Raw genomic sequence first — 25,581 nt, forward strand, 5'->3', positions numbered from 1 at the left:
TCGTCGGGTGAAAAAAAAAAGGGCAGCCGTGCCAGTAATATCGCGAAAAGCGCAAACGTCGTTTGGATTTGTTTCTTCCTAATGGGGAGAATGACCATGTCAGCCAAGGTGTCGAATTTTTTGACGATTCTGTCGGTAGTAATTTTTGATTCAGATTTAAAGAATTAATTGTCGATACTTACAGTATTTGGTCAAATTGTGTGTGTTTTTCAAAAGCACTACCTCCTTTACAAAATCACTTGTTACTTTAGTTAAGCACTTGGTCACTTTCAAATTCACTGAACACGTTTTTCAATCCATAATTATTTGCAATATCACACCATGATTTTCGAAAATACAAGTCATTTGGCCACACACACAGTCATTGGTCAAGAGGTCTACTTGGACATTTTCTCGATGGATTCGGACAGGTCACTATTGGATTTAGTGACGTGCCCATTCGAATGAATAAGTGCCCAATGGATTTGGTACCCACGTTCGGTGTGCCCATTGGATTTGGCACGACCCCCTCGTGTGCCCATTCGATATGCCCATGCGCCTTATAGAATTGGTTTGTACCCAACCAAACAACCTTTAGATCCTTCAAAAGTGTCGTGCTTGCATTCAATTAGGAAAACTCAAAAATGAATTCAATAAATCATCCAAAGGATGAAAATAAAACATTTGCAAGGGTTCATAATGAACCGTCTTGTACGTGAACACCACGTTTGTCGAGTTCACGATGCAAAGTCGATGTGGACACCTCGATGCCCAAATCAAGCGCCAATCGATCTTTGATCTCTTGGAGCGTGATTTGGACGTCATGCTCCACCCAACTTTGCAGCATGTCGACGTTTTCCTCCGTCAGGAGTCGTGATATTTGTTTCCCCCTACATGATAATGTTAGATCGAGTAGACTCGACTTTCATACCTCGTTGTTTCGGCGTCAATGAGTCCAGATGCAGCCAATTTCGTGCGCTGCTGATGTTGACGCCGTTCGCTTGAGCGACGCGCTTCCAGTCCATCGCGTTGTTGAACGCATCAACTATGCGCTTCTTGGCCGACAGCGGAATGCGTTTGTACGTTCGATTGGGTGGCGTTTCGGGTGCTGTGTTCACCGTGGTTGACTGTCATGCGGAAGATTTGCTAGTGACGAAAAGCGCGCGAGAATTGTAGAACCCCCCCCTCCGATGTTCTAGAAGAAGCAATTGCCAACTGTAAAGAGTGCACGACACTTTTGAAGGATCTAAAGGTTGTTTGGTTGGGTACAAACCAATTCTATAAGGCGCATGGGCATATCGAATGGGCACACGAGGGGGTCGTGCCAAATTCAATGGGCACAGCGAACGTGGGTACCAAATCCATTGGGCACTCATTCATTCGAATGGGCACGTCACTAAATCCAATAGTGACCTGTCCGAATCCATCGAGAAAATGTCCAAGTCAATTGAAAAATGGTCTAGTATATATACAGTACTACTTGGGTTGTTGTCTTCTTTTTTTATCGGTTCCATGGGGTTGTAGTGGAATGAAATGACAGACACGTTTCGCCATGGGATGTTTGACAAAGACAAGCAACTGCTCTTGAATGCGATTGTGCACAACGCAGACATTGCCAACCCCGCGCTTGCGACGCCGCTGCATGCGCGGTGGTCCACGTCGCTCATGCAAGAGTTCAATGCCCAATACGAAGAAGAGATGAACGTGGGGGTCGGCCCAATGCGTACATGAGCGCGAGAGTGGATTTGCCCGAGCAAGCTCGCATGAACATTGGGTTCATCGACCTATTTTGCTTTCCTCTGTGGCGCCTCATGGATGGCTTCTGCTTTCCTCTGTGGCGCCTCATGGATGGCTTCCTCCGCGGCCTGGATGGCTGTGTGGACAACCTACAAGCCAACCGAGCTTACTGGGTTAGGAATGCCGAAGTTGGCTCAATTGTAACATAAATATATCTAGTTTTAGAATATTTCCGTCCACACACTTGCCTGAACTTTTACACGTACTGTACTGCATGTCGCCAACCTTGTAGCTGTAGTAGTCGGGGGCTACCGCCACGCCAGTTCTGGCTGTGTGCTCATTTCCCCCTTATTTCCTTTATTTTTTGTACCACATAGACTAACGTTATACGAAAACCAGATAAAATATTTGATTGGCTCTAATATATTGTCCACTTTGTCTACACTTGTGTATGCTCATGCTGGTTGTCAGAATGCGCTCGCATGATTGGATATAATAGCTTTGATATTCACAACAAATTACAATCTCATTGGCTATAAATTCATCCAAACTTGCAAATGATTGGTGAAAATCAATCAAAATATCGATGAATCACAGCTCCTATTTATTTTTTCTTGGTCGAGTTGAACCCTCCAAACCCCATCGCAGCCATCATGGCTTCTTCTTCGGCAGAAGCAAATACATCAACCGCAGGCGTCGGCGCTTTGGCCTCCTTCCTCTTGGCCTTCTTGGCCTGAGCCTCTTCGTCCAGCGCCGCCAACTTCTTCTCGTACGCTTCAACAGCATCAAGCTTCTTTGTGATCTCCGGGTCCCATTTTCGCTTTGCGGCGGCGTTCAGGCGATCCTTTACGGACGCGACAGAGGACTGTTCCACGCGCATGCTGAAGCCAAGCTTTCGCAAGTCTAATGGACATGTCAGCAGGACCCCAGACGAATCGAACGAAGAACGTCGTACGTTTTTTGCCATTGACATGGTCGATGTACGAGATGGAGTCCTTTAGCGTGACTTCGCACACCTCACAATAGTATCCTGTGGCTCGCATGGCATCATCCGGCTTGATGACAGTGGTCTTCCCGACGTTGGAGTCCAGCTCGACCTTTTTCGTCCGCGCCTACATGTGTGTCCGTCCATTCACGTCAGACATATGCTACCGACGAGCGATCGAGAAAGGATATACCTTTAGGAACGCTCGTACTGAACCCGCAGGACCAGCGGCATCTTCAGCTGCCGGCTGGAATTCCTCGCGCGCGAGGTCGATTTTCTTGGTTTTCTTTTCCTCTTCCTCCAACGCCCCAGACGCCCGCAGTGCCGCTTGTTGCTCGAAGAACGCTTTGTCCCATGTCTTGCGCGTTACGTTCGCCACACCTTTCTTGGGTTGGTCCTACCGGCATGAGCAGGGTGAGATGGTCGTCCGCCGCCACTTTCGTCGCCGACGCAGACTTACCGACATGTTGATCGTGGTGTGAAGTACGTAGCCAATCGGATGGACAGATTGATTATATTTTAAATGACCCAAACTTACCTTGGTTTTTCTATTCGTGGGGTTGTCATTAAATTGATTTTGTTCCGGATGCCAACTACATTATCCGGACATTGCGTTCAACGTTGCAATTGTAGAGCATTTGCAGTATTTGGAAGCGATGGGGTACCTCCATCAAAGCCAACGCGTGTTCACGCCGCTGTCTCAGGCACGCCTAGAACACATCGACGTCGTCCGTCTCAAGAAAGGAGGTTGTCGCTTCGAGGTGGCATGCTTCAAGAACAAGCTCGTGGAATGGCGCCGTGGCATTGAAACGAACTTGAGTGACGTGCTGCAGTCAGAAGCGATCTTCGACAACGTCTCACGGGTAGACCACGCCCCACTTTTTCTTTGCCAGCATCACATGTACATAGGGAAAGCGAGCCCGCGACGAGGACATTCAACGTGTGTTTGGGACCCAAGACATCGTCGAAGTAGCAACGTTCATCATGACAAAGGGGGCAATCCACGTGTCCGAAAGCATTCGTGTCGCCGAACACGACAGGTTGATCAACCAAGTTCACCTTCATACTCCATACTCCAGTCGGTCTAATGCATTATCCATACAGCATGTTCCAGGAAGTCGGGTCCGTCATTGCGAAAACGTCCGTGAATCCCGAGATTTCGCGACCGTATCCCGTCCGTCATCACCATCATCTCCATCTTCACACACCCTGACATGGGAACTTGTAGATGTCGGCGATCGAACAAATGATGCAGAAGATCCATGTCGCATTGACACCTCACGAACCTGTGGACATTCAGGTACATCATCCCCCCATTATCCATCGAAGTTCATGATGCTGTTAGGCGCTGGGCGTTCTTCAGCAGCTCAAACAAGTAATGCCAATTGTTCGAGCGACCATGAAAGTCCACGTCAGTGTTGCCTCCACCGGTGGTTCCATGTCCTCCATGATCTCGTCCTTCTGATATTCCCATCATGTAGATGTACGTCACATGCAATCGACGCTGCAATCGCTAGGTGCGACCGTCTTCGAACAACACAGCGGTGCCAACGGCGCTCTGGAATGCACATGCTTGATCGAACCTGGCGTGTTTGGAGCAGTGAAAGCATTTGTCAGCGAACATGCTACCCGTAACCCACACTATCCATCATCGTTGCTTGGAAACCTAAAGCTAATGATGTGTATGTTGTAGGTCGAGTTTTGCGCGTGGTGGAGTGCATTCCTCTCGACAGAGATGACGTGAACCTCCCGAATGAAACACCTGTCATTATGCAGGCGATGGAAGCACCACCTGCTCCAGTGGCAGTCGTCGTCGCACCCGCCGCAAGTACACGACCATGCAGCACGTGCGGCGGACATTTCGCCGACACTGCGCAGTACCGCGAGCATTTTCGATCCACGTGGCACCGGTACAACTTGAAGATGAAGGCCAAACTGGAGCCCATAGTCGACGAAGCGACGTTCCTTACGCTCGACGCAGACGCCGTCCAACGCGTCTTTGAATCCCTTGATTGAATGAACCAAGTCACAAGAAGGCTCGTCGTAGGCATCTCCTCTGCCACATAGCAGTCTGGAACTGTATCAGCATTCCCGACCGATTCTTCTGCCATCAAGTTGGGCGAGTTCTTTCTATTTAATAATAAGTGATGGTCTCGTAGTTTGGGGTTTTCACAAACTTTGCATTATTCTCAAAAATGTCGTGCCTCCGTAAAATAAATATTCACGTCCTTACTTACATTGTACAAGTGTAGATTAATTTTCATCATAATATTGCGACCGAATTTTCATTCAAATTTTACAAATTTTGAGGGAAAATAGCATTGGGCGTTTGGACGTTGCATAATTTGATCATCGATCTACCTCCGGCATGTCGTACTCGTCGACTGGACGGCAACGTAGCCAAGTGGAGCAGCCCAAGGGGCAGAAGCGACTGACGAATGTGGCCATCGTGCGACTCAAGAAGGGAGGATGCCGCTTCGAGGTGGCGTGCTACAAGAACAAGGTCGTGAATTGGCGCAACAAGATCGAGACACAGTTGGACGAAGTGTTGCAGTCCCATGATGTGTTTGTCAACGTGTCCAAGGTACTGCCACCACGCCCCGTCGATGGATCCTTCCTTCATGTTGATGATGGCCGCTGTTGATACATCGTCCAGGGCAAGCGAGCGACGGCGGACGATATGCGCAAGGTGTTTGGCACCGACGACGTGGACGAAGTGGCCAAGTTGATCATCGACCTGGGCGAACTGCAAGTGTCGGACGGCGAGCGTGCGGCGTTCAACCAGTCGTAGGTTTCAGTGTTCCATGTCTTGCTTGAACCCTTCTTACCTCATGATCGGCATACGTGTAGCTTGTTCCAAGAGATCGCGACCATTGTCGCCGAGAAATGCGTCAACCCAGAGTCCAACCGTCCTTACCCTGTACATAATCTATCCTTCCGTCGATCTTATCGTGTGTCTAGTTTTCCGTGATCGAGCGAGCGATGAAGGAGATCCACTACTCGTTGATCCCGAATCGCAGCGCCAAGCAGCAGGCGCTCGAAGTGATCAGCAAGCTGCAGGACCACATGCCCATCACACGCGCCAAGATGAAAGTCCAAGTGTCGGTGCCTGCGAAAGACGGCAAGGCCATGAAGAAGTACCTGGAGCAGCACAACGCCGCCGTGTTGGAGCAAAAGGGCACGTCCGACGTGCTGCGGCTCATTTGCCTCATCGACCCCGGCGCATATCGCGGACTCGATGCATTTGTCTTGAACGACGGCGACAACGTCGGTACTGTTGTTTTCGTTCATGGACACGTTGCTTAGCACGTCGTACAACCATCCCAACCATACGCGTATGTTTGTAGATGGCTCTCGGTCGTTGGAAGTGCTCGAGCTGAGCTGCCATGAAGAAGGCGAACACTCGATCGATGCAGAGATCTCCAAGAAGACGGAGCGACTGGGCCTGAATGCGGACGCGCCGTCCGTGGCCCCGCCTCCTCCATCGACGACGCCGTCCGCCGCGCCGGCCCCCGTTGGCCGCCCCTGCTCGACGTGCGGCGGAGCATTCGTCGACACGGCGCTCTACCGCGAGCATTTTCGATCGGAATGGCATCGCTACAACCTCAAGCTCAAGGCCAAGAAGCGCCCCGTGATTGACCAAGCTGCATTTGGCACGTTGTCGTCGCACGACGTCCAGCGGTTCTTTGAAACGTTGGATTAAACGTGCATTGTACATATAGCATTGTCAAGTCGATTCGAAATTGGAGTGGTTGGTGGCCAATCATTGACCAAATCGGCAGACAATCAAAGATCGACCAATCAAAACCCACAACATGCGTCAAGTAGCCAATCAAGTTCACTCTTGGACCAATTCAAAACACCCAAGTAGTGTGTGACTGAAATTAATACTGGACGATGTGTCATACAAAAGTCAAAGAATTGATCGATAGATTTGGCAAAGAATCAGCATAAAAGTCCACATTTTGGGTAAAGATTGATTCGAATGAATACTATTATAATAGTAACTTTAGTAATATTATTAATATACTCCGAGTAAAATACTACTGTTAGTAGTATTATATAGTACTTCGAAGTATTAGTATTAATACTGCAGTACTAATATTAAAGTTTATCGTACTTCAAGTATGAATGAACTGTGAACCTGTAAAGGCGAAAGAAACGTATGGATATCGCCAAATCGAGTTTCAAACTGAACCTTCGAGGCACGTACAGTTTTATATAATAAATATTAAATATTTTTTTATACAAAATAAACAATTTTTTAATGTTAAATTGAATTAACTTCGTATGGGATCTCCACTTGATATGGAACGTTGTACTACCAAATCCCTTGTATCGGGGAACTTCCGTACAATAACGTCGATTAACAACGTAGCGATTGAAATGTCCCCCCTCTATAACTACTAAACTACTGCTATTCGTCGTCGGACATCTAAGTGCAACCCCCATGGGGCTCATACCTCCATGAAGTCTGGTTCGTTGAATCGTCGATCTCGACGTATTTGGGGAGATCGAGGCGTCATATCATGGAGAAAAATGTGAGTGTTTGAGGCCAACTAGGCACTTAGAGTGGTGGGGGGCAGCATGAACACTTTGGGCTTGTCGAAAACGACGATTGCGTCTTCGATCTCTTGCATTTTCGAATCGATGGCGGTCTTGCGGCGGATCTGACTCAGGGTTTCGATGCGTAATGGGAGCGCTTGGAGCTGCCGCCGTGTCTGTTCGAGGGTCTCACGAAGGGTCGCGAGGGTAGCCACCCGCTCGTCGTCGGGCATGAGCACCATGCCAGGGGGACAGTCGGGATCGGGGAGGTTCGCGCGTCGGTCGCCTTCCTCCTTGGCCCACTACGACATAGAATGATATGATAGACACATGCAAGCATGGTATGACGATGTACCGCTGCTTTACGAGCTCGAATATACCCTGGGACTTCGCCGAAGTTGCGGTGCCGCCTTGCTTTTGAATCGCGCACCTCGGCCGGCGACGGGTCCAGCCGCTTGGGGGTCTGTTGGATGACATGCCATGCATTCGTGCTGATGTAGTCGACGTTCTTGTTGCGGAGGTGCTGCGTCATCTCCTTCAGGTCGTCCTCGCGCTGCCTGAGTTCTGCCTGGGTTGGGACACGTGCCTTAGTTAACCGATCGTCCACGGCGGATCGATGGGAACTCCGAGACATTCTGCTGTGCGTGCTCGGAGCTTCTGACGCCAAGTCCCCCACCGACGACGACGACGAGGAGCCTCCTCTTCGGGACTTGGTAAACTTTTTGATCTTGAAATTGTCGCGCTCTAGCTGCGCTTTTGCGCGCACTTCGTCCTCCTCCTTCTTCTTCTGCAACTCGCGCTGCTTCTGCTTGACCAGCTTGCGGTTTTCAGCGACAAAGTCCCGGGGGATCGCGCCACGTCGAATCATATCCTCACGATAGCCAGTGCTTGGACGAAGCGCACTCGCGACGCCCGACGAGTCATTCGTCCGCGCGACCCGCCATGTCGCCATGGTTTCCAATTTGCGATATCATTGGTTATCCGGATATAGAAGAATGACTCACAAGACTTGATTTTTTTAAAAATTCAGACTTTCCATGTCTTTTAAGATTTGATTTTTAAATCAAATTGGTCCTAACGTTAGGCGAGTTACTAGGAGTAATTGCTTCCCACCTGAGGCTAATATACAATGTATACTACCGTAACGTTAGTAGTACTACTCAAGTACGTAGTCTATACTACCGTACTACTACGAAGTACAATAGTACGTAGTATTTGTAGTATACCAGTAGTAAAAGTTACCTACTAAATATGAAGGATACTTACTAGCTGTGATGCACAAGAGGCTGCGGGAAATCGGGAAACCCGGTTACAGAAGAAGGTTGATGAGGAGGTGACGAGATGGGGCCGAGGATCAAACGTTGCGACTTCAGTTGGCTCGAATATAAATGGGCTATTAATAGATACTAGTACTACTACATAGTACTAGTTTTCGGTGAATGTAAGTTAGGGGGATTTCTCTAGTACTAACTGGTTTGTCGTAGTACTTACTACCTAGGAGCACTGCACTGTAAACACTAGTGTAGCCTCCGCAAACTCACAAAGTACTGAAGTTAAGTAACTTACTACTGTTGCCATCATGACATCACGTAGGCACGATTTCAGGGGTTGTGGTTGGTCATGAACGCCTTGAATTCCTGCAGCATCGTGTCGTCAATCCATCACATTCGTGAAATGTCCTCGTCTTGTAGGCAAATGAATTTGATTCGCTAAAAATGTCCCAATAATGCACCAATGAATGAAACGCAGTGCATTGGTTGGTGTTTCTGTATGATCATTTATTTGGTTGGTGATTTTGTATTTGAAGTTGCAACAAGATGGGGAAGAAAGAGCGGCAACAAGCGGTGGGTCGTACCAAGAAGGGTCCGGGTAAGGGCCTCAAAGCGTCCTTCGGCAAGGGCACGGGCAAAGGAGGCAATGCGTTCGATGTGCAGAAGAACTCCAAGTCCAAGTACGAAGTACTGGGTAAGCGCGTGAAAGGACAAGGCCGGAACGTGGCGGCAGCGCGCGCGGACGCCGAAGAACGCCGCCGGTCGACGTTGCTCAAGCAGTTCCAAGGTCGCAAGAAGAACAACGAGTACAAAGATCGTCGGTTGGGTGAACAGAACGAAAACATGTCGTTGGAGGACAAGATGATTGCCCGGTTTCAAACCGAGCGCAAGCGGCAGTACCAGCAGCGCAACGCCGCCAAGTTCAACTTGAACGACGACGGTGAGTCGGACCGCGAAGAGGAGCTGTTGACACATCGCGGGTCCAAGATCGACGACTTTGACAACATCGACATGGCGGGCGAAGGCAGCGACGACGACGAAGATCGCGCGTTCGACCATAAATTGGGACGGGACATTGTGAACCAGTTGCATTTCGGCGGCGGCGGCGACAACAAGGGGGGGGACGACGGAACGGCGGTGGAAGGGCCCGAGCGCAAGAAGACGCACGAAGAAATCATGCAGGAAGTGATGATGAAGTCCAAGATGTTCAAAGCCGAGAAGCAAAAGTACAAGGCGACACAGGACGAAACCACGGAGCAGTTGGACGCGCAGTTTGCCGACTTTCAGGCGCTTCTGGAGTTCCGACCGAAGAAGGAGGACAGGCCGCGGGAAAAGCTCGACGAGTTTGACAAGATGACGCGCGAACTGGCGATGGAGGCCAAGGCCAAGGCCACGGAGCGCAAGCTGTCGCCCGAGGAACTCGCCAAGAAGGAGCACGACAAGCTCGCGGACTTGGAGAAGAAGCGTGTGGCGCGCATGAACGGCGAAGACGAAGAAACAAATGACAAGGCAAACCAGCGAAAGCACCGCAAGAAACACAAGGCGAAAACGTCCGAGCCCGAGCTCGTGTTGTTACCGCCGAAACAGCGCGCTACGGACGACTCGCTCGTCGATGACTTTCAAATTGACGACGAGTATCGGCAACGCGTTCAAGGCGAAAACGATTCAGAAGCAGAAGAGGAAGCAGATGAAGAAGAAGGAGAAGAATCAGAAGAAGAATCGGGACCAGAAGAAGATGAAGAATCAGAAGAAGACGAAGAATCAGAAGCAGAGGAAGAATCAGAAGAATCAGAGGAAGAATCAGAAGAAGACGAAGAAGCGCGGGCGGCGGCGCTTGTCAAGCGGCAAGAAGCGGCGAACGAGATGCCGTTTGTGTTTCCGTGTCCGGAATCAGCCGCCGACTTGTCAAGGTTGTTTGCCCAGTATGGTCCTACAGTGGACGCCCGCAGCACGATCGTGTCGCGTATCCGCGCGTTCTACTCGCCCAAACTGCATGCCGACAACCCATCCAAGATGAAAACCTTTTTCGCTGTGCTTGTGCGGACGTTTTTGAAACTCGCGTCCAACTTTAAGCGCAACCACCTCGATGTACGTAAATGTGTTATTCGTATCTTGGTCCTATATGATTATAATTCACAGTGTCTCTATTATCTTGGTCCTATATGATTATAATTAACAGTGTCTATATTATCTTGGTCCTATATGATTATAATTCACAGTGTCTATATCTTGGTCCTATATGATTATAATTCACAGTGTCTATATCTTGGTCCTATATTATTATAATTAACAGTCGATTCTTGTTTTTCATTGTTTGAATGTACAAGTGGACCAGTCGTTTCACACGACTATATCTGTAGTCACACACGAATTCAATGCTGTGCATTGGTCCAAGAGTGGATTTGATTGGCCAGTTGAATTGTGTGCCTGTTTTTTGATTGGTCGATCGATTGCATTATTCTGCTGCTTATTTGATTGAGCGAGCAGCAGAGCACCCCCACACTTCAATGTGGCGTGGTTTCTCGTTGGAATTTAAATCGATTTGATTGGCTACCTCAGATGAGCTCAAAATTATTAGCCAATCAAAACCTTCTCAATGAAATGCAACCAATCAGATCGATTGTGGATCGGTTTGGTCGGCGCAATTCGATTGCACAACCCCTGCCCAAATTTGTATCAAATCGACAATATTATTCGTATACTAACGAATCGATTGAAATTGTATGGGTATATTCTGGTGGCGGAGGAGCAGCTGTGTTGACTTGCTTGTTGTTCGTTTTGTAGGCGGATGCAATTGCAACGCACGTATTCGGCCTCGCCCAAGACCTGCCCGATGCAGCCGGCACTGTCTTTCGTGAGTTCGTGGCAACACTCGCCAAGAAAACGGCCAAAAACTGCTGGCCCGATATGCGCGACTTGCTGCTGCTGCGGGTGGCGCTGCATGTGTTTCCCGTCACGGATCTGCGGCACAATGTGATCTCACCCATTGAACTCGTGCTCGGCCAAGTACGTCGTAGTGGTTGATATATATATCATGTATATATATAGACAGTTAGTGGCTGGTGTATACAGTTAGTTGGTGCTATTGTCCGTTATTAACCCCAAATTTGGAATTTTTGTGCCAAATCTATCGATTCTTTTTCCTGACTTTTGTAAATACCCCTCGGCCAATGACACACTAATTTTATTCACACACTATTTCGATGTTGACTTGGTCCAAGAGTGAACTTGATTATTGGCTACTTGATTCGTGTTGTGGGTTTTGATTGGTCGTATATCGATTGTCTGTCGATATATTTGGTTATTCTGCTCATTCGATTGAGAGAACCCCACTCCAATTTCGAATCGACAAATATAGAGTTAATTGGTGATATAGAGTTAGTTGGTGACAAAGTAGTGTTTGTATTGTAGTGCTTGTCAAGAGCAACGCTGGAAAGCGCCGACCATGTGCGCCGCGCGCTGTTTTGCGCGGGTCTGTCGCTCCAAATCACAGCAAAAAAGGGCAAATTCATGCCTGAACTTGTGCATTGCTTGCATGAAATCGTCGCGCTGGTGCACTCGCAGGACGCTGATGACGCGTGGTTTGTCGCGCCGCTCAAGGCATTTGTCAAGTCCAAAGCGACGACGTTTCCCGCGCTGGCGTTGGATGCTGCCACCGACGGATTGGACGCCGCCGCCGTCTCTGCCGCCATCTTCCACTCGACGTACGTCCTTCTCATGTGGTTACAACGTCCCCTTGCAGCCAAACCATGGCCTTGTGTGTGGCGATTTGACCAATCTCTTGATGGATCGATGACGTGTAGTACAAAGTGATTCCTGTATTCCTTGTTATGACTTGGGCATCATCACACTAATTTTGGTGTTTCTCACCACCAACCAATGTCATGTTGAGTGTCGGTGTGTCTCTGCCACGTGATTGGCTAAAAATCATTTCCAATGTTCGACTGAGTTGAGTTAAACTCAACCATCATATGCCCAATATCATGGACTTGAAACCTCACATGCTTTTTTTTGCTTGTTATTCATCGTAGGCTGACAACAATTCGACTGGCGGCCACTCAGTACGCGTCGGTCGCGTCGTTCGTCGAGTTGTTTGCGCCCCTTCACACCCTGTTGTCGCAAATCAAAGCCAAATCGTTAAAAGTGCAAGCGGAGGAGACGCTGGCGCTTCTGACCAAGCTCACGGACGCATCGTTAAAGCAGCGCCGGCCGTTGCGACTCCAAGCGCATGCCCCGACGGTGCTGCCGACGTTCGTCCCGCGCTTCGACGAGAACTACGCCATGCGCAAAGACAAGACCATGGAGCGCGACAAGGCGCAGCTCAAGCAGCTGCAGCGCCAAGTGAAGCGGGAGCGCAAGGGCGCCAGCCGCGAGCTCAAGCGCGACGCGGCGTTCCTGAGCCGCCAGCGCACGGAAGAGCACAACGTATGGCGCGCCGAGAAGGACGCCAAACAGAAAGAGATCCGCGGGTGGATGGAGCACCAGAATGCTACGTTCAACCAACAAGTGCGCAAAGGCGGCGAACTTATCAAGGGCGGCGGGTCTGGCCCGGCCAAGAAGCGCCGCATCAGCAAGAAATAGAAGAGGCTCGATTGCAGCACTATCTATTGTCCCCTGTATATGTACTACTACTACGACTAACGTTAACTACAGTACATGTCGACGTTTTGATACAAATTTGGGGAGGGGGTGCAATCGAATCGCGCCGACCAAACCGATCCACAATCGATCTGATTGGTTGAATTTCATTGAGAAGGTTTTGATTGGCTAATAATTTTGAGCTCATCTGAAGTAGCCAATTAAATCGATTTAAATTCCAACGAGAAACCACAACACGAAATTTCACTCGAAAGCACAATATACCAGGTACTCCGAGTAACGTTATTGGAGATTCGGTATGAATTTCCTGACCAACACTAATCTCTCCCATTGGTGAATTCTGAAACTACTTGTCTCTGATTGGCTACAATATCATTTTGGATTTCGAACCAATCAGATGACTCCGCCCAGTTTGTGCTTGGTTAATTGACTGTGAGTTTGGATTATCACTTCGTTGGATGAACCATAGAAATTGGGAAATTTGAAGAAAATCGACAATAATATCATCTTCCGTTGTCGACATTAATATCTTCTCAAACCCGGGTTGACATGTGAATCGACAATATATTTTGGTCAATCTACTTCGAATAGCATATCGAAGCATAGTACTAAGGAAGTGTATCACCCTCACCCCCAACCTTCGCCCTCGTTGGTTGGAGCATGTGTACTAAACGTCACATAACGTTATACTTCGAAGTATTAATTACAATATGTATGTACACACTGGGGATTCAACGTGGTTATAGTTAACGTTACTATTCCTTACCAAAGCCAGCAACCACAACTTCCAGTGCACCGCCATGGCGAGTTTATTACAGTAATTAGGGACAGGTCTCGTACTACAGCAGAACGGTAAGCAGAACCCTACTCGAACCAACTGAACAGTTGCCTTCAAAGATTCTACTCAAGCGTCGCAGCAAAATAGCAATTGGCCCGCGGCGTCTTGAATCGGCTGCAGCTCCCGCGCGTTCGACCCGCCGGGAAGGATGTCGATGAAGTGCTGCAGTTGCGCCTTGGACATGGTCCGGGGGTCCTTGACGAGAATCCACTCGACGTGCTCCGTGTATGGCGGGGTCGTGAGCGAGCCTTGGTACCGGTAAAACGCTTCGTCCGTGATCGCGGACGCAATGTACAAGTCGTCAAACGAGATGTTGTCCACCGTCACATCCACGCCGTGGGGGTCCAGTTCGGGCAAGACGTTCCAAAACTGTTTTAAAAACGGGCTTTCGTCATGGCCGACTTGAAAGAACACGCCGACGACGGCGAGGTTGCCGTCGGTGGACTGGTGCACCAAATGCATGCAAAATGGAAAGTGGTGGCCCTGCAACGTATGCTCGGACGGCGTGTGAAAGTGGAATTGGATCGGACGGAATTCGCGGCCGTCGCGAAGCTTGAGCACCGTGGTGGCATCGCCCGACCAGTTCACTTTGAAGTTGGTGTATCCGTGCTCGAACCGACCGGGTCCAGTCCCAAGCGTGAGGTCAATGTGACCAGAGTAATCGTCCATGATGATCTCCTTCACGGCATGCGGGTCGATATCGATCGGCGACTGCTGCGTCATGTTGTCAATGTAATAGTGGTGGCACCTGAACCCCGTGGTGATTACCATGATTGTCTGAATCGGGACGTTTCAAACGTGTGTTTTATTCACCATGGACATGTTGCCAATGTCATCATCCTCCGGTGTGTTGGAGTACGTACGTACTGTGGTGCAGGTACAAAGAGGAAGCACTCTGTCCTACATCTTATGGTTTCGATCGAGGTCAACCAAGGACGTTCGTTACAAGTAACGTTATCGCTGTGTTGGCCAAGGCACTTTACCCTTTTCCGGATACGATATGGTTGGAGTCCGTATAAAACGTCATTGAAACACATGCACATCTTTTTGGTGGAGAAATGGCCAGCTACATAAATGATGCCAGCACATCGAGGTCCGTGCATGTTTTTAGCTGCAATCAGTACCAAGTAAATCCGTTTAGGGCGCCAGCAACAGGAGCATCTCTGTCCGTCACCCACCGCCTCATGTTACCAAGGTGCTGCGTCCATGCACTTCGCCCTTGAGCTCGCATAAAAAGTTGTCGGGCGTAGTGTTTTGAATTGCGTATTTCTAGCACTCTTTTGTGTCAATTATGTACTGTACCGGTGTAAGCACTGACAACCCCTAAACCCCCATAAACCAACCATGTTGACGTTTTGTTCCCAAGTTTGCTCTCAAACCACGTTGTCGCATAACGTTAAACTGTTGTGGATCAAAAAGTGTTCACAACAGGAATGTTGGTTGAAATATATTATAATGAACAGCTGAAATTATTGTCGATTTGATACAAATTTGGAGAGGGGGTGCAAACGAATCGCGCCGACACCAAACCGATCCACAATTGATCTGATTTGTTGAATTTCATTGAGAAGGTTTTGATTGGCTAATAATTTTGAACTCATCTGAGGTAGCCAATCGAATCGATTTAAATTCCAACGAGAAACCACAACACGAAATTTCACTGGAAAGCAATGCCAGCAAGGGATGCGTTAGGGGAGGAGACAAGTGGTGGACGTTTGAATTTAACAGAGCATTTTAGCAAGTGGTTTGTGCCAACAGACAAAATAGATGCTACGTATGGGCGGGGGGGTCCTGCATTGCTGCTCCTTCAACGAACCCCTCCCCCCACTGCATGACCAAGGAATCAAGTACTACGTAGTATTGATTTGACTGTGTGTAAACTTGGTCGTTGAAATTCTAGCAGCAGGACGACGTTGCTCCCGGTAGCACCTGTATGTTTGCATTGAAATGCCATGGAGGAGCAAGTATCCACCGTCGGAAGCGCATACAGTACGTCAAGGACATCTCTCTCCAGGATAGATACGTTGTGGCCCAAACGATGTCACAGCGACCGTGGCGTTCACCAAGAGCCGTTCCATGATGATTGGCCATCGTTCCCTTGACGCGAATACTTTCCAAGTCAGTCACGATGCATTCCCTTTGCCGAGAACTTGCTCACGTTTCTCTTTGCGGGGTTTGACACGACCAGCATTGCACTGGCGTACACCCTGCACCTACTCGCGGCACACCCACAGGTGCAGGATAAACTCGTGGCTCAACACATCGTGAGTTTTTTACGAGTTTGTTCCCATACGCTGCTTAGTTTTCTGGACTCGAGCCACATGCACAGGGGAAAATCGAGGTCCGTCACGGCGAGCTATACGCGAAATCTTCGTTTGGTCGCGACGGAAATCGAACGTCCGACAGCTCTAACAGACGCCCTTGGTTGCGTTGTCCGCGGCAACTGCGCTACTGCGCATGGCAATACATCATACACGCATAAATACAGTAGCCAACATCGTCGCAGCATAGAGGTCTTGTTGGGGGATGGAGGTAAAAGCTCAATGGCCTGGATTCGGTCAAGTTGAAGTTCAAATTGCACATCTACTGAACGATAGGGATGTAGACGTTTCGTGGTAAAAGGAAACAAATTGACATGCATACTATCTCCCACAATTGGTAAAGTGGCCTATCAAAGTTATTTCATTCACGACCCTGCTCCAGTTACAGTCGTAACCGCTGCCGTTGATGGGAACTGTGTCGTCTGCAGGTACTTACTCCATGTGGAAGTCGCAGGCCATGGCTGAATCATTTGCAGGGCGACGTCAGCGCCGGGTAGTGGATACTGCACCAAACCCGATCCCAAAGTACAAAGTGCTGCTCGTGGGGGGAGCCAGCGTCGGCAAGACCAGCATCTTTCGACGGCTGCTCCATACTGGCGGCGACTTTGGCGAGCTTAGCCCACCTGGGACCGTGGGTGGTGCGTAGCCTTCTATGCTTGATTGTCTTATTCCCACGTGGGACTCATGCAGTTGGTTGTCTGCAGTCAACATTGGCGTCAAATGTGTCGACGTCGAAGGCCTCGGTCCCATGGTTGTCGAGGTATACAAATAACTGTTACTAGTATGTTTGACCTCGATGGTTACTACTACTACTAATCATGTTCACCGCGGTATAACCGGTATAACCACCATGGTTAGTTGTGGGACGTACCGTCGATCGCCGCGCCAGACAAATCCTGCCAGAACGAGCTGTACTTTGACAACACCCACGGTATCTTATTCGTGCACAGTGCAGTCAACCGTGGTAGTTTCCAGCACCTCCAAGCGTACCACACTGCATTCACATTGCACTCAACAAGTATGCCCGTCGCCATGCTTGTGTTGAAGAACAAGTCGGACGACACCATCGACGAGACTGCCTCAATACATCTGCAATGGCTCGAGACACAAAAGATAGACCAGGTCAACGTATCTGCCAAGATGAACGTGGGGCTGTTGGCGTGCCTGCGACGCCTGCTCGGGGAGATCGCCACATCAAATCAACCTCCGAATAATGCAAATAGTGATTGCCAGGTATTACAAGCCAAGTCATAATACTGCTGTCCAAACTATCTACCGGTAGCTACCTATATCTATAAATCACGTGATAAACTCTTCGTCCAAGTCATCGTCATCAAAGTCTCGCTTGGCAATCGAGTACGCCGTGGAATTTGGCCGAATGGCTACGGTGGCGGCAGCTGGCGACGACGACGACGCGGAGGAGGGGAATGTCCTGACGCTTTGACCTGGACTCGCGTCGTCGTTGCATCCAAACTCGTCGTGGGACCCACCGCCGCCGTCCGCCTCGTCTTCGTACCGATCTCGACAACGGGACGATGACGTCGTCGCATGAAACGTCATCGCAGACGAGAACGTCGGCGACATCATCATCGCAGGCATCTTCTTTGATGCCCGCCCAACAACACTTGCTGTTCCTGGGCAACTTCGAAGGGGACTTGTCTTGCCATCATGTGTACCCTCCTCGCCAGCACTCAACGACACGTGACTTTCGTCATCAAAGGCTGCAATGTCGTCAGACCCAGCGGCGTCGTTTGGTGGCTTGTCGACATCATCGACAGGTCTGTGTGGCGTGTCCAAAGTAGACGGATCGAGTGCGTTCGGTTGTTCCGATGATCGGACTGATATGTTGAATGGAGGTTGGTCAACATCCACTTCGATCGACGACTGCACAGCGGTGGGAGGGGTGACCGTCGTCTCTTTTACTGCGCTTGTATTCGTGGACACTTCGAGCACACGTGGCAGCACGTCGTCGGTACAGTTGATCGACTCTGATGACGTGGCATCCCCTCCTTGCATCTCGCCTTCACCACCAAGTTGTGTGATGGCTTCGATCCCCCCTTCGTCTGACATTTCATGAGCTATGGCTGTATCGGTCCCGCTATTCGAACCCAACTCAAGGTGCTGCTGCTTTACTTGGACGTTTTTCGTCGTCGTCGTTGGTTCATTCGTCGTTGATTCATGGCGGACTCTTTCGATGATGCCATCGCCCTCCTTCGCTTCTCCCATCTCTTCCTCCATCCTGGCGTTCTGTAATCGCTTGTCCAATTCCCCATATGGCATACTACCACTGGACGAAACTTGTATGGGCGCTGTGGACACCTCCAAAGTGTGACATTTCATCATTGGTACGTCGTTGCCATCTTGTCGTGGGTTGCGGGGAGTCGAAGTGTTATTTTGGCTCCATTTCGAGCTCGAGTCCAAGAAAGAAGTCGGAGCAACCACAACCCTGCTGCGGCTCGTGGTTGTCGGGTCCTCAGGGGCGGCGGTAGCAGCATCAACATCCTCATCATCGTTGGCGCCTTCCGCTTTGCCTAGACTTGCATCCATCTTGTAGCCAGGCTGCGCATGATCTGGCACAATCTGGTTGATGTCGAGAGTGCTCGCCATCGTATCCTCTGCAGGTTGTAGCTCCTTGGCGACGGGCGGTGGTACATCGATGCAGACGAGGCTACCATATCTGGGCCCCATAATCGCTTGTTCGTCAGGTGTTGCTATAGTAGCTCGTTTCCGCTCCAGGACACGGGCCATCCACTCCTTTTGAAGTCCTTCGCGTCGATCCATACGAGCTTGGAGGGTACTTAACATGGCATTTCGGTGCTTTTCCGACGGCATCCACTCGGTCTCGACCGTCGCGTGGACTTGCAAGTCGATCGCTACTATTCGCTCCAGCAACGCCTGCCATATATATATATATATATATCACATGAGCCCATAGTCTAGTAGCATGTTACTAGTAGTAGTAGTACTACTACTACTAGGAATAGAATAGAACCTACCACAGGCAGCCCATGCAAGTGGCGTTTGTATGCTGATAGCGCTGCGTCGTGCTGACTTTGGGTCAGGTACGTGAGGTGAGTGGGAATGCCGAATCGAGCGGCGGTGTCCGTCAGTTGCTTCAGATGCGACATGATGCTGCTGTTGACGGATGGATCGGTATGGGGCCAACCGCTGGACAAGAACGGGCGGCGGGGAAGTGGATGGCGCGAGCTAGCTGCTGTAGTCGTGGGGGGTTGTTGAATACAAGCCCTATATATATATATATATATATATATAAATGAACTGTGTTGGACAGAGCAACGGAATGCAGCCAAGGCAGTGTTCATGGAGAGAAATAGAGGAATTTGGTGTACTTGTTCGCGCGGAGTTCTATCATGTCCATGATATCTTGAATGTACGCCGCGGTCAATTCCGGCGGCAGAATCACTGTAGCTGACTCGTCGTCCATCGCACGTTGGTCATGAGCGATCGGAGTTGCTACCGTCGTTGCTGCAACTGGCCCAGCAACGCCAGTCTGTGAGGTCGCAGGTTGAGTGCTGTTGTCCATTGGATTTTCAATGCATATGGGTACTGGGTTGGGGGATGGAGCCTCCTTTGTCATCACCACATCTCCAGTCGTTTGAACAACTTCAGTCACTTCCACCACGTCGTCGTCGTCGGGTGGTGGCAACTCTGTCGCAGGGTCGAACTGTGTACTTGCATCAACGAGAACAGGTTTCTGTGACGTGGTGCACTGTACGATATCGGCCACCTTCGGACTCTGTTCCAAGGCGGCTATGATGAGTTCAGCTTGGCATGCCATACTGTGGGTAAGGGGGGGCGGCGGCAGGTCCTCGGCTTTGGTTTGCGTGCTGGCGTCGTTGTAGACGATGTTCGTGTGCAAGTTGTTCGCCGCGATGCGTCCGTTCTTTATTCGTTCGTGAGCAACGAGCAGTTCAGTATACTTGTCATGCTGAGCTTTCATGTCGTGTCTGGCAGTCGCCAAAGCCTCCTTGGCATGCTCCAGCGCCCCTTCTAGCCGTTGAATGGCCCCCTGCGTGGTGGAATCTCTAGGGTTGGTAGAGGTCGTTGTGGGTATTGTGAGTGCCAACTGGTGGCACTGCAGTTGCAGCTGCGATACTTGGTCTTGCATGGTTTTCACTTGTTTCTAATAAAAGTGAAACTATTTGTCCACAATTCAGCTATGATTTTATGAAAACGAAGCAGCAGCTATATATATATATATATATGTACCCCGGCGTCATCCTTTTCAGCGCGACATATGGTCAATTGTCGTTGGGTTTCGTCGACTCTAGAAACCAGAAACAATCTCGTTTCAAACGACTAATATATATATATATATATATTATAAAAATAATCAATCATAGGACATCATATAACTATCTATTAATAGGTATACGACTCACCGCCATTGCAAGTCGGACCGTGCCAACTTGAGCTCGTTCGCCACAGCTCGTTCGATAGCCAACTCATTTTGAAGCGCTTGCAACGTGTCGGCGCTGTCGGCGGTCGCTTTCTTCATGTGGACTTCATGCTGGGCGAGAAGGAGTTCGAGTTTTGTTAATATATCGATGTTTGGGGTTTGATTGTTGCCGGAACCGCCGCCTTGGATAGTTCCCTTGCCAACTACTCCCTATACGTGAAATTGAATGTGAGGAAACTATCTTCTGTGGTATGTATATGGTGGGTATACTACCGCGGAAGAGGAAGCATGCCGTCGATCAATGTGCTTGAGAAGGTAGTCCTGGGTGCCAAAAGCTTTGCCGCAAAATGCGCACAGATGCGCCACTTTGGGCATGGTGGCGTCGGTGGTGGGGGTGAAGGTGGACATCATCGAGTCGGAGGTTGCGAGCATACTTTCTACCGCAGCGATCGTGTGCGGAGAACATCCTTGGGCATGTAGCACCTGGCTGCAGCTTTTGAGCAGCGTCGTGCATCGCGCGAGCTGGGCCTTGAGTGCCTTCACGTCCGTCTTGGCTTCCTTGAGGCGCAGTCGAAACGAATCTCGTTCGTTGGACACGGCAATCAAGTCCTCTTGGAGGACATGGGCATCGTACGCGTCGCCCTTTCGACACTCGATGAACGTTTCCACCACCAATTGCAAGATGCGAATGAGCTTGCACGACAATCGCGGCGATGTGCACGCGGTCTCTGTCACCAGCGCATACGTCAAGGTCGGCACCATTTCCTGAAGCAATGATGTGTCGATGTCGTTCATGTTGAACGCTTCCACGAGATGCCAGTCCATGTCGAGCATGCGCCGCTCAAAGTCAAAGCCTGGCCGCATCAAGATCCGCCTTGCTGTCAATTGTCCAACACAACGAACTTATCCGACAAAGGGTCGGTATCCGGATACTTTCTGGTATCCGGTTATGGTTTATCCGGAATGCTGTTTTGGTGCCGTTGATTGGCCAGCTTCAAATTCCGACTTATTTACTTCATCACTGCCGCGAATCTCACGGCGACATTGATCATGGCCACGGTAGTGTTGGATGCTGCGAACGTGGCGACCGTCTCGTCAGGAATCCTGCGTGTCCAGCGCCTGGAAGCGGCGCTCGAATACTTCCAACGACTCAACGTTCGATGCATCGCATTTGCGCCGCGGTACTGGGTAGATGGCCTCCAAGTGTTCGAAGACGATGCTACCAAGTCAACGTTGCGGGCCCTCGTCGACACCGACAAGCTCGTGCTTACGCCACCTCAAGCACACGACGACTATTACGTAATCGACTACGCCACCAAACATGACGGATACGTCGTCTCCAACGACATGTTTCGCGACCATGTGATGCATAAGGTACACATCATACCGTTATCTCTCTCTTGTACTTTGTCTAATGTCGAAGTAGCGCCGCTTCAATGGGCACACGCTGACAATCGCATGGGTAAAGACTAGATGCATCGACTTTACATTTGTCGGGCTGGAATTCCTTCCGAACTCCCAGGTCATGGACAAAGTACTGCATCACGTGCCTCGACCACCTCCTCCTCTTCCCACGTCCCTCGCATCAGCCGCCGCCCCCGATCACCACCAATCTTCAACGTCGTTTACCTCTGGCATCCAGTCGTACATACGCATACCCACCTTCGTCTTGTTCTCATCGATGATCCATTAGACCCGTGGCCATCGCGCCAGTCGCCATGAGCTACGACGACGACGATGTCGACATGGGAGGTAGTCATCATCACGACAGCCCGCCAGCTTCCAACTCGAGGCGCGTCGTGGACATGTCCGAGGCAGTGTACATCGACGTCCCCATGTGGATAGTTGCTCATCTTTACGAGAACGATGGCGCTGGACTCAAGTACTTCCAAGTAGAGTTCCCACACTACACTATACTTTCTCAACGAACGTCAACAGCCATTTGTGTTCTATAAGACTGAGGAGTTTATTTCATTATATTTGGAATATATATATATATATATCAATGCAAAACGACTACACCAGTGTTACTACTACTACTAATGTACTACTCTTTAGGAGCTCACGGGGACATACATGCAACTACCTCGCGTCGTTCCGCTCGGTAAACCCACCACCACGCTCAGTATCCACGGGTACCTACTACTTTACTAGTACTACTACTACTACTACTAGCCTAGCTCCATATGCGAAAACCCCCAACTAACTCCATATGCTAAGAACCAACTACTACCTACTAACGTAGAAGCCGAGACAAGTGCGAACGGGCCATGCATGAAGTTCATTCGTATCTCCAGCACCAGCAGCACATGCAATCACACCATCCCCCCCCCCAACCCCAGTACCCCCCACAGCACCAACAGCACCAACAACAACAGCAGCAGCAGTACTACTACTAGTACTACTACTAGGATCGTTACTTCCAGCTCTTCTTGTACTCGTCCCCTGCAACCACGCCATGCTTCTTGGCCTCCTTCTTCTCTTCTCGCTGCCACCCGACGTTCTTGGGGATGGTCTTAACCTTCTTAGATGGATCCGTCTGTACGCCGAGCCAATTCGCCATGCGTTTCTCCCGACGCTCGGTCTGCGACCACTCCTTGTCGTGCTTGTACGCTGCTCGTTCCTATGATTCCGTCCATGGTTAACAAGTAAAGAGCAGCAAAAAGCCCATGTACAAGCAAGCTGTCAAACACAACGCCGCAATACATCAACCAAACACTGAAAAAATATGAAAAAAACTCAAGATGTCGTCCAAAAAAGGTGGAATTTTTATAAAAACGAGAAACAAAAGCGCTATAAACTCACGAAAACTTGGGAAAAAATACATGAAAAGTGAACCAAAACACGGCACAAATGTATGTGTACATCGTCGTGGCTGCGATCGTGTATGGATGCCAATATAGTAGGTAGATACTAACTCCTACTGTTCTACTACGAGTGTTTACTACCTTTTCCTTCTCAGCCTCTTCTTGCTCGGCTTCGCGGCGGCGCTGCTTCATCTCGCGCGACTCGACGTTCCGCCGGCGGTTCTCACTCTCGGCAAACGCTTTGAGCACCGCCTTGTCGTTGAGATCGGCGAGGTCGGGCAGTTGGTCGGCGCGGAACTTTTTGAGCTTTTGCTTGCGCTCGACCGCGACGCTCTCGATGGCGTTGTCAATCATGCGGATGCACGTTTTTCGGCGGTCTTCGTTGAGCATTTGGTCGTGAGCTTTTTTGATTTCTACAGCCATGTATACAGTAGTAATAACAGCATTGTTCGATATCGACGATATGGATGACATCGTTCTATGGACAAGGTTGGATGTGTGTGTACCTTCAAAAGCTTCGCGGGCGCGGGGATCAGGGTTCTTATCTGGATGCACCATGGCCGACAACTACCAAGTAAAAATGTCAAGGTACGCTGCGTCGGAATATATCGGATATATCAAAAGAATATGAAATATATCATGTGTAAATAGAGAGAGAAATAATATTTCGAGAGTAGTAAAAATAAGTCGAAAGCGAAGAATGAATATCTAATATGTAAAGATGGAGAAATACACATAAATAGGAATGTGAAATCAAAACTAGAGTATAAAAAGGGAAGAATATGAAATATATAATGTGTAAATAGAGAGAGAAATAAAAATATACACAACGGGATGAATGAATATATAATATGTAAATCGAGAGTAGTAAAAAAATACGTCGAAAGCGAAGCATGCATATCGAATATCTAATTAAATGATTGAGAAATACACATACATAGGAATGTGAAATCAAAACTAGAGTATACATATATATATATATATATTTGACGTACTTTGCGATAATGCTGCTTGATTTCTTCGTCCGTGGCGTCCGTGTCCAGCATGAGCACACGGAACGGATTTAAATTGATCCATTCAAAATGCGGCTGCAACAACCGAATGATCTGTCCTTCCGGTGTGCCTTGACATTAAATATAGATATATATATATTAGTTTTGTGTAATATTTAAATCATGAAAGTCGTCCAAATATATATATATATGAAATTTGTATCCCATATCACGTCGAGTTCAAATCACGATGAAAAATATGCTTCAGAAAAAAACGAAATATCACACCCAAAACAATTGTATATGAAATTGTATCACACATCATGTCGAGTTAAAATAACGATGAAAAATATTCTTGAGCGAAATACATCACACCCAAAATATATAAATGGTCGTCGTACTATCTCTTGGTATATATATTATATATATATATATGCATAAAGGAGAGATATATATGTACCAAAATCCACGGGAGGTTTGACGCGTTCCACGGGCGCGGGTTTCTTGACCGTGTTGGCCTGATCCTCGAGCGCCTCGACTTCGTCCATGAAGGACGCGAGAAGCGCTTCCTCGTCAGCCTTGGCCTTCGCCACCGCCTCCTGCGCTAGTCGGACCGCCTCCTTCTCGGCATTCTCCTTCTTCAGTTGCAACGAGTATGTTTCCTGTGCCACACGCACGTCTTCGATGGCGTCCTGTAACGATGCATTGCCCGGGTCCTTCTCCAACCCTCGAAAGTACGTTTGCTTCGCCAGATCAAATCGATTCAATGCATGCTCGGCAGCACCCTTGCGCATGTAACCCTTCCACCAATTGGGTTTGTGTTCAATGCATGCTTCGGCGTCCCGCAGCGCCTTGGTCTTGGAGTCGTTGCTCAAGTGCGCTGCACTGCGATTGCTGAGGTAGATCGCGTTGGTTGGGTCCAGATCCAGCGCGCACGTGTACAGACGGATGGCTTCTGCGTAGTCCTTCTCCTTGAGCGCTTCATTTCCTTCGTTCTTGAACTGTTCGGCCTGCGCGAGCGCGGCGCGAAGGGCGTCGTCGTCTTCTTGGTTCATGATGAGTTTGAACGATGGGCCTTCGAATGTGA

The 25,581-nt window shown here is 49.3% G+C and overlaps 11 protein-coding genes across 15 annotated transcripts; 6 read left to right on the top strand and 5 right to left on the bottom strand.

Annotated features, from left to right (window-relative positions):
- Nucleotides 1-938: 938 nt before the first annotated feature.
- H257_06023 (hypothetical protein) lies at nucleotides 939-1,925 on the top strand (the record flags this gene model as incomplete). The annotated part of the gene is made up of 3 exons (XM_009831087.1): nucleotides 939-1,058; nucleotides 1,504-1,683; nucleotides 1,734-1,925. 3 exons carry the CDS (start codon nucleotides 939-941, stop codon nucleotides 1,923-1,925), a joined length of 492 nt encoding a protein of 163 aa, XP_009829389.1.
- A 312-nt stretch (nucleotides 1,926-2,237) lies between these two features.
- Nucleotides 2,238-3,200, bottom strand: H257_06024 (hypothetical protein). Its single transcript, XM_009831088.1, has 4 exons — nucleotides 3,162-3,200; nucleotides 2,895-3,098; nucleotides 2,672-2,828; nucleotides 2,238-2,619 (listed from the first exon to the last, which is right to left on the bottom strand). Exons 1-4 carry the CDS (start codon nucleotides 3,165-3,167, stop codon nucleotides 2,321-2,323), a joined length of 666 nt encoding a protein of 221 aa, XP_009829390.1. The 5' UTR covers nucleotides 3,168-3,200; the 3' UTR covers nucleotides 2,238-2,320.
- A 146-nt stretch (nucleotides 3,201-3,346) lies between these two features.
- H257_06025 lies at nucleotides 3,347-4,867 on the top strand. Of its 2 annotated transcripts, XM_009831089.1 has the most exons (7): nucleotides 3,347-3,564; nucleotides 3,611-3,741; nucleotides 3,806-3,875; nucleotides 3,930-4,001; nucleotides 4,047-4,131; nucleotides 4,183-4,332; nucleotides 4,395-4,867. In XM_009831089.1, the coding sequence occupies exons 1-7, from the start codon at nucleotides 3,358-3,360 to the stop codon at nucleotides 4,715-4,717; spliced, it is 1,038 nt and encodes a 345-aa protein (XP_009829391.1). In that variant the 5' UTR covers nucleotides 3,347-3,357; the 3' UTR covers nucleotides 4,718-4,867. The 2 variants fall into 2 exon arrangements, with proteins under 2 accessions (XP_009829391.1, XP_009829392.1); XM_009831090.1 differs by having other exon boundaries at nucleotides 4,183-4,867.
- Nucleotides 4,868-5,040: 173 nt separating this feature from the next.
- On the top strand, nucleotides 5,041-6,562 carry H257_06026. Of its 2 annotated transcripts, XM_009831091.1 has the most exons (5): nucleotides 5,041-5,285; nucleotides 5,358-5,488; nucleotides 5,552-5,621; nucleotides 5,663-5,972; nucleotides 6,049-6,562. In XM_009831091.1, the coding sequence occupies exons 1-5, from the start codon at nucleotides 5,070-5,072 to the stop codon at nucleotides 6,402-6,404; spliced, it is 1,083 nt and encodes a 360-aa protein (XP_009829393.1). In that variant the 5' UTR covers nucleotides 5,041-5,069; the 3' UTR covers nucleotides 6,405-6,562. The 2 variants fall into 2 exon arrangements, with proteins under 2 accessions (XP_009829393.1, XP_009829394.1); XM_009831092.1 differs by having other exon boundaries at nucleotides 5,663-6,562.
- A 422-nt stretch (nucleotides 6,563-6,984) lies between these two features.
- Nucleotides 6,985-8,220, bottom strand: H257_06027 (hypothetical protein). The gene is made up of 2 exons (XM_009831093.1): nucleotides 7,602-8,220; nucleotides 6,985-7,548 (listed from the first exon to the last, which is right to left on the bottom strand). The coding sequence occupies exons 1-2, from the start codon at nucleotides 8,196-8,198 to the stop codon at nucleotides 7,261-7,263; spliced, it is 885 nt and encodes a 294-aa protein (XP_009829395.1). The 5' UTR covers nucleotides 8,199-8,220; the 3' UTR covers nucleotides 6,985-7,260.
- An 818-nt stretch (nucleotides 8,221-9,038) lies between these two features.
- Nucleotides 9,039-13,194, top strand: H257_06028 (hypothetical protein). The gene is made up of 4 exons (XM_009831094.1): nucleotides 9,039-10,605; nucleotides 11,302-11,523; nucleotides 11,929-12,221; nucleotides 12,549-13,194. The coding sequence occupies exons 1-4, from the start codon at nucleotides 9,064-9,066 to the stop codon at nucleotides 13,096-13,098; spliced, it is 2,607 nt and encodes an 868-aa protein (XP_009829396.1). The 5' UTR covers nucleotides 9,039-9,063; the 3' UTR covers nucleotides 13,099-13,194.
- Nucleotides 13,195-13,901: 707 nt separating this feature from the next.
- Nucleotides 13,902-14,709, bottom strand: H257_06029 (hypothetical protein). The gene has a single exon (XM_009831095.1). It carries the CDS (start codon nucleotides 14,675-14,677, stop codon nucleotides 14,021-14,023), a length of 657 nt encoding a protein of 218 aa, XP_009829397.1. The 5' UTR covers nucleotides 14,678-14,709; the 3' UTR covers nucleotides 13,902-14,020.
- Nucleotides 14,710-16,714: 2,005 nt separating this feature from the next.
- Nucleotides 16,715-17,529, top strand: H257_06030 (hypothetical protein; the record flags this gene model as incomplete). The annotated part of the gene is made up of 3 exons (XM_009831096.1): nucleotides 16,715-16,913; nucleotides 16,980-17,035; nucleotides 17,134-17,529. 3 exons carry the CDS (start codon nucleotides 16,715-16,717, stop codon nucleotides 17,527-17,529), a joined length of 651 nt encoding a protein of 216 aa, XP_009829398.1.
- H257_06031 (hypothetical protein) lies at nucleotides 17,326-21,586 on the bottom strand. The gene is made up of 6 exons (XM_009831097.1): nucleotides 20,969-21,586; nucleotides 20,679-20,905; nucleotides 20,506-20,563; nucleotides 19,626-20,419; nucleotides 19,272-19,521; nucleotides 17,326-19,170 (listed from the first exon to the last, which is right to left on the bottom strand). Exons 1-6 carry the CDS (start codon nucleotides 21,557-21,559, stop codon nucleotides 17,575-17,577), a joined length of 3,516 nt encoding a protein of 1,171 aa, XP_009829399.1. The 5' UTR covers nucleotides 21,560-21,586; the 3' UTR covers nucleotides 17,326-17,574.
- A 114-nt stretch (nucleotides 21,587-21,700) lies between these two features.
- On the top strand, nucleotides 21,701-23,094 carry H257_06032 (hypothetical protein; the record flags this gene model as incomplete). 3 transcript variants are annotated; one of them, XM_009831100.1, is made up of 6 exons in its annotated part: nucleotides 21,701-22,069; nucleotides 22,122-22,157; nucleotides 22,218-22,336; nucleotides 22,389-22,587; nucleotides 22,754-22,830; nucleotides 22,941-23,094. In XM_009831100.1, exons 1-6 carry the CDS (start codon nucleotides 21,746-21,748, stop codon nucleotides 23,092-23,094), a joined length of 909 nt encoding a protein of 302 aa, XP_009829402.1. In that variant the 5' UTR covers nucleotides 21,701-21,745. The 3 variants fall into 3 exon arrangements, with proteins under 3 accessions (XP_009829402.1, XP_009829400.1, XP_009829401.1); XM_009831098.1 differs by having other exon boundaries at nucleotides 22,122-22,339; XM_009831099.1 differs by having other exon boundaries at nucleotides 22,122-22,336.
- H257_06033 (hypothetical protein) lies at nucleotides 23,083-25,569 on the bottom strand. The gene is made up of 5 exons (XM_009831101.1): nucleotides 24,955-25,569; nucleotides 24,498-24,625; nucleotides 24,009-24,069; nucleotides 23,644-23,915; nucleotides 23,083-23,318 (listed from the first exon to the last, which is right to left on the bottom strand). Exons 1-5 carry the CDS (start codon nucleotides 25,547-25,549, stop codon nucleotides 23,112-23,114), a joined length of 1,263 nt encoding a protein of 420 aa, XP_009829403.1. The 5' UTR covers nucleotides 25,550-25,569; the 3' UTR covers nucleotides 23,083-23,111.
- Nucleotides 25,570-25,581: the final 12 nt, after the last annotated feature.

Source organism: Aphanomyces astaci, assembly GCF_000520075.1.
Source record: "Aphanomyces astaci strain APO3 unplaced genomic scaffold supercont1.11, whole genome shotgun sequence".
Lineage (NCBI taxonomy): Eukaryota > Oomycota > Saprolegniomycetes > Saprolegniales > Verrucalvaceae > Aphanomyces > Aphanomyces astaci.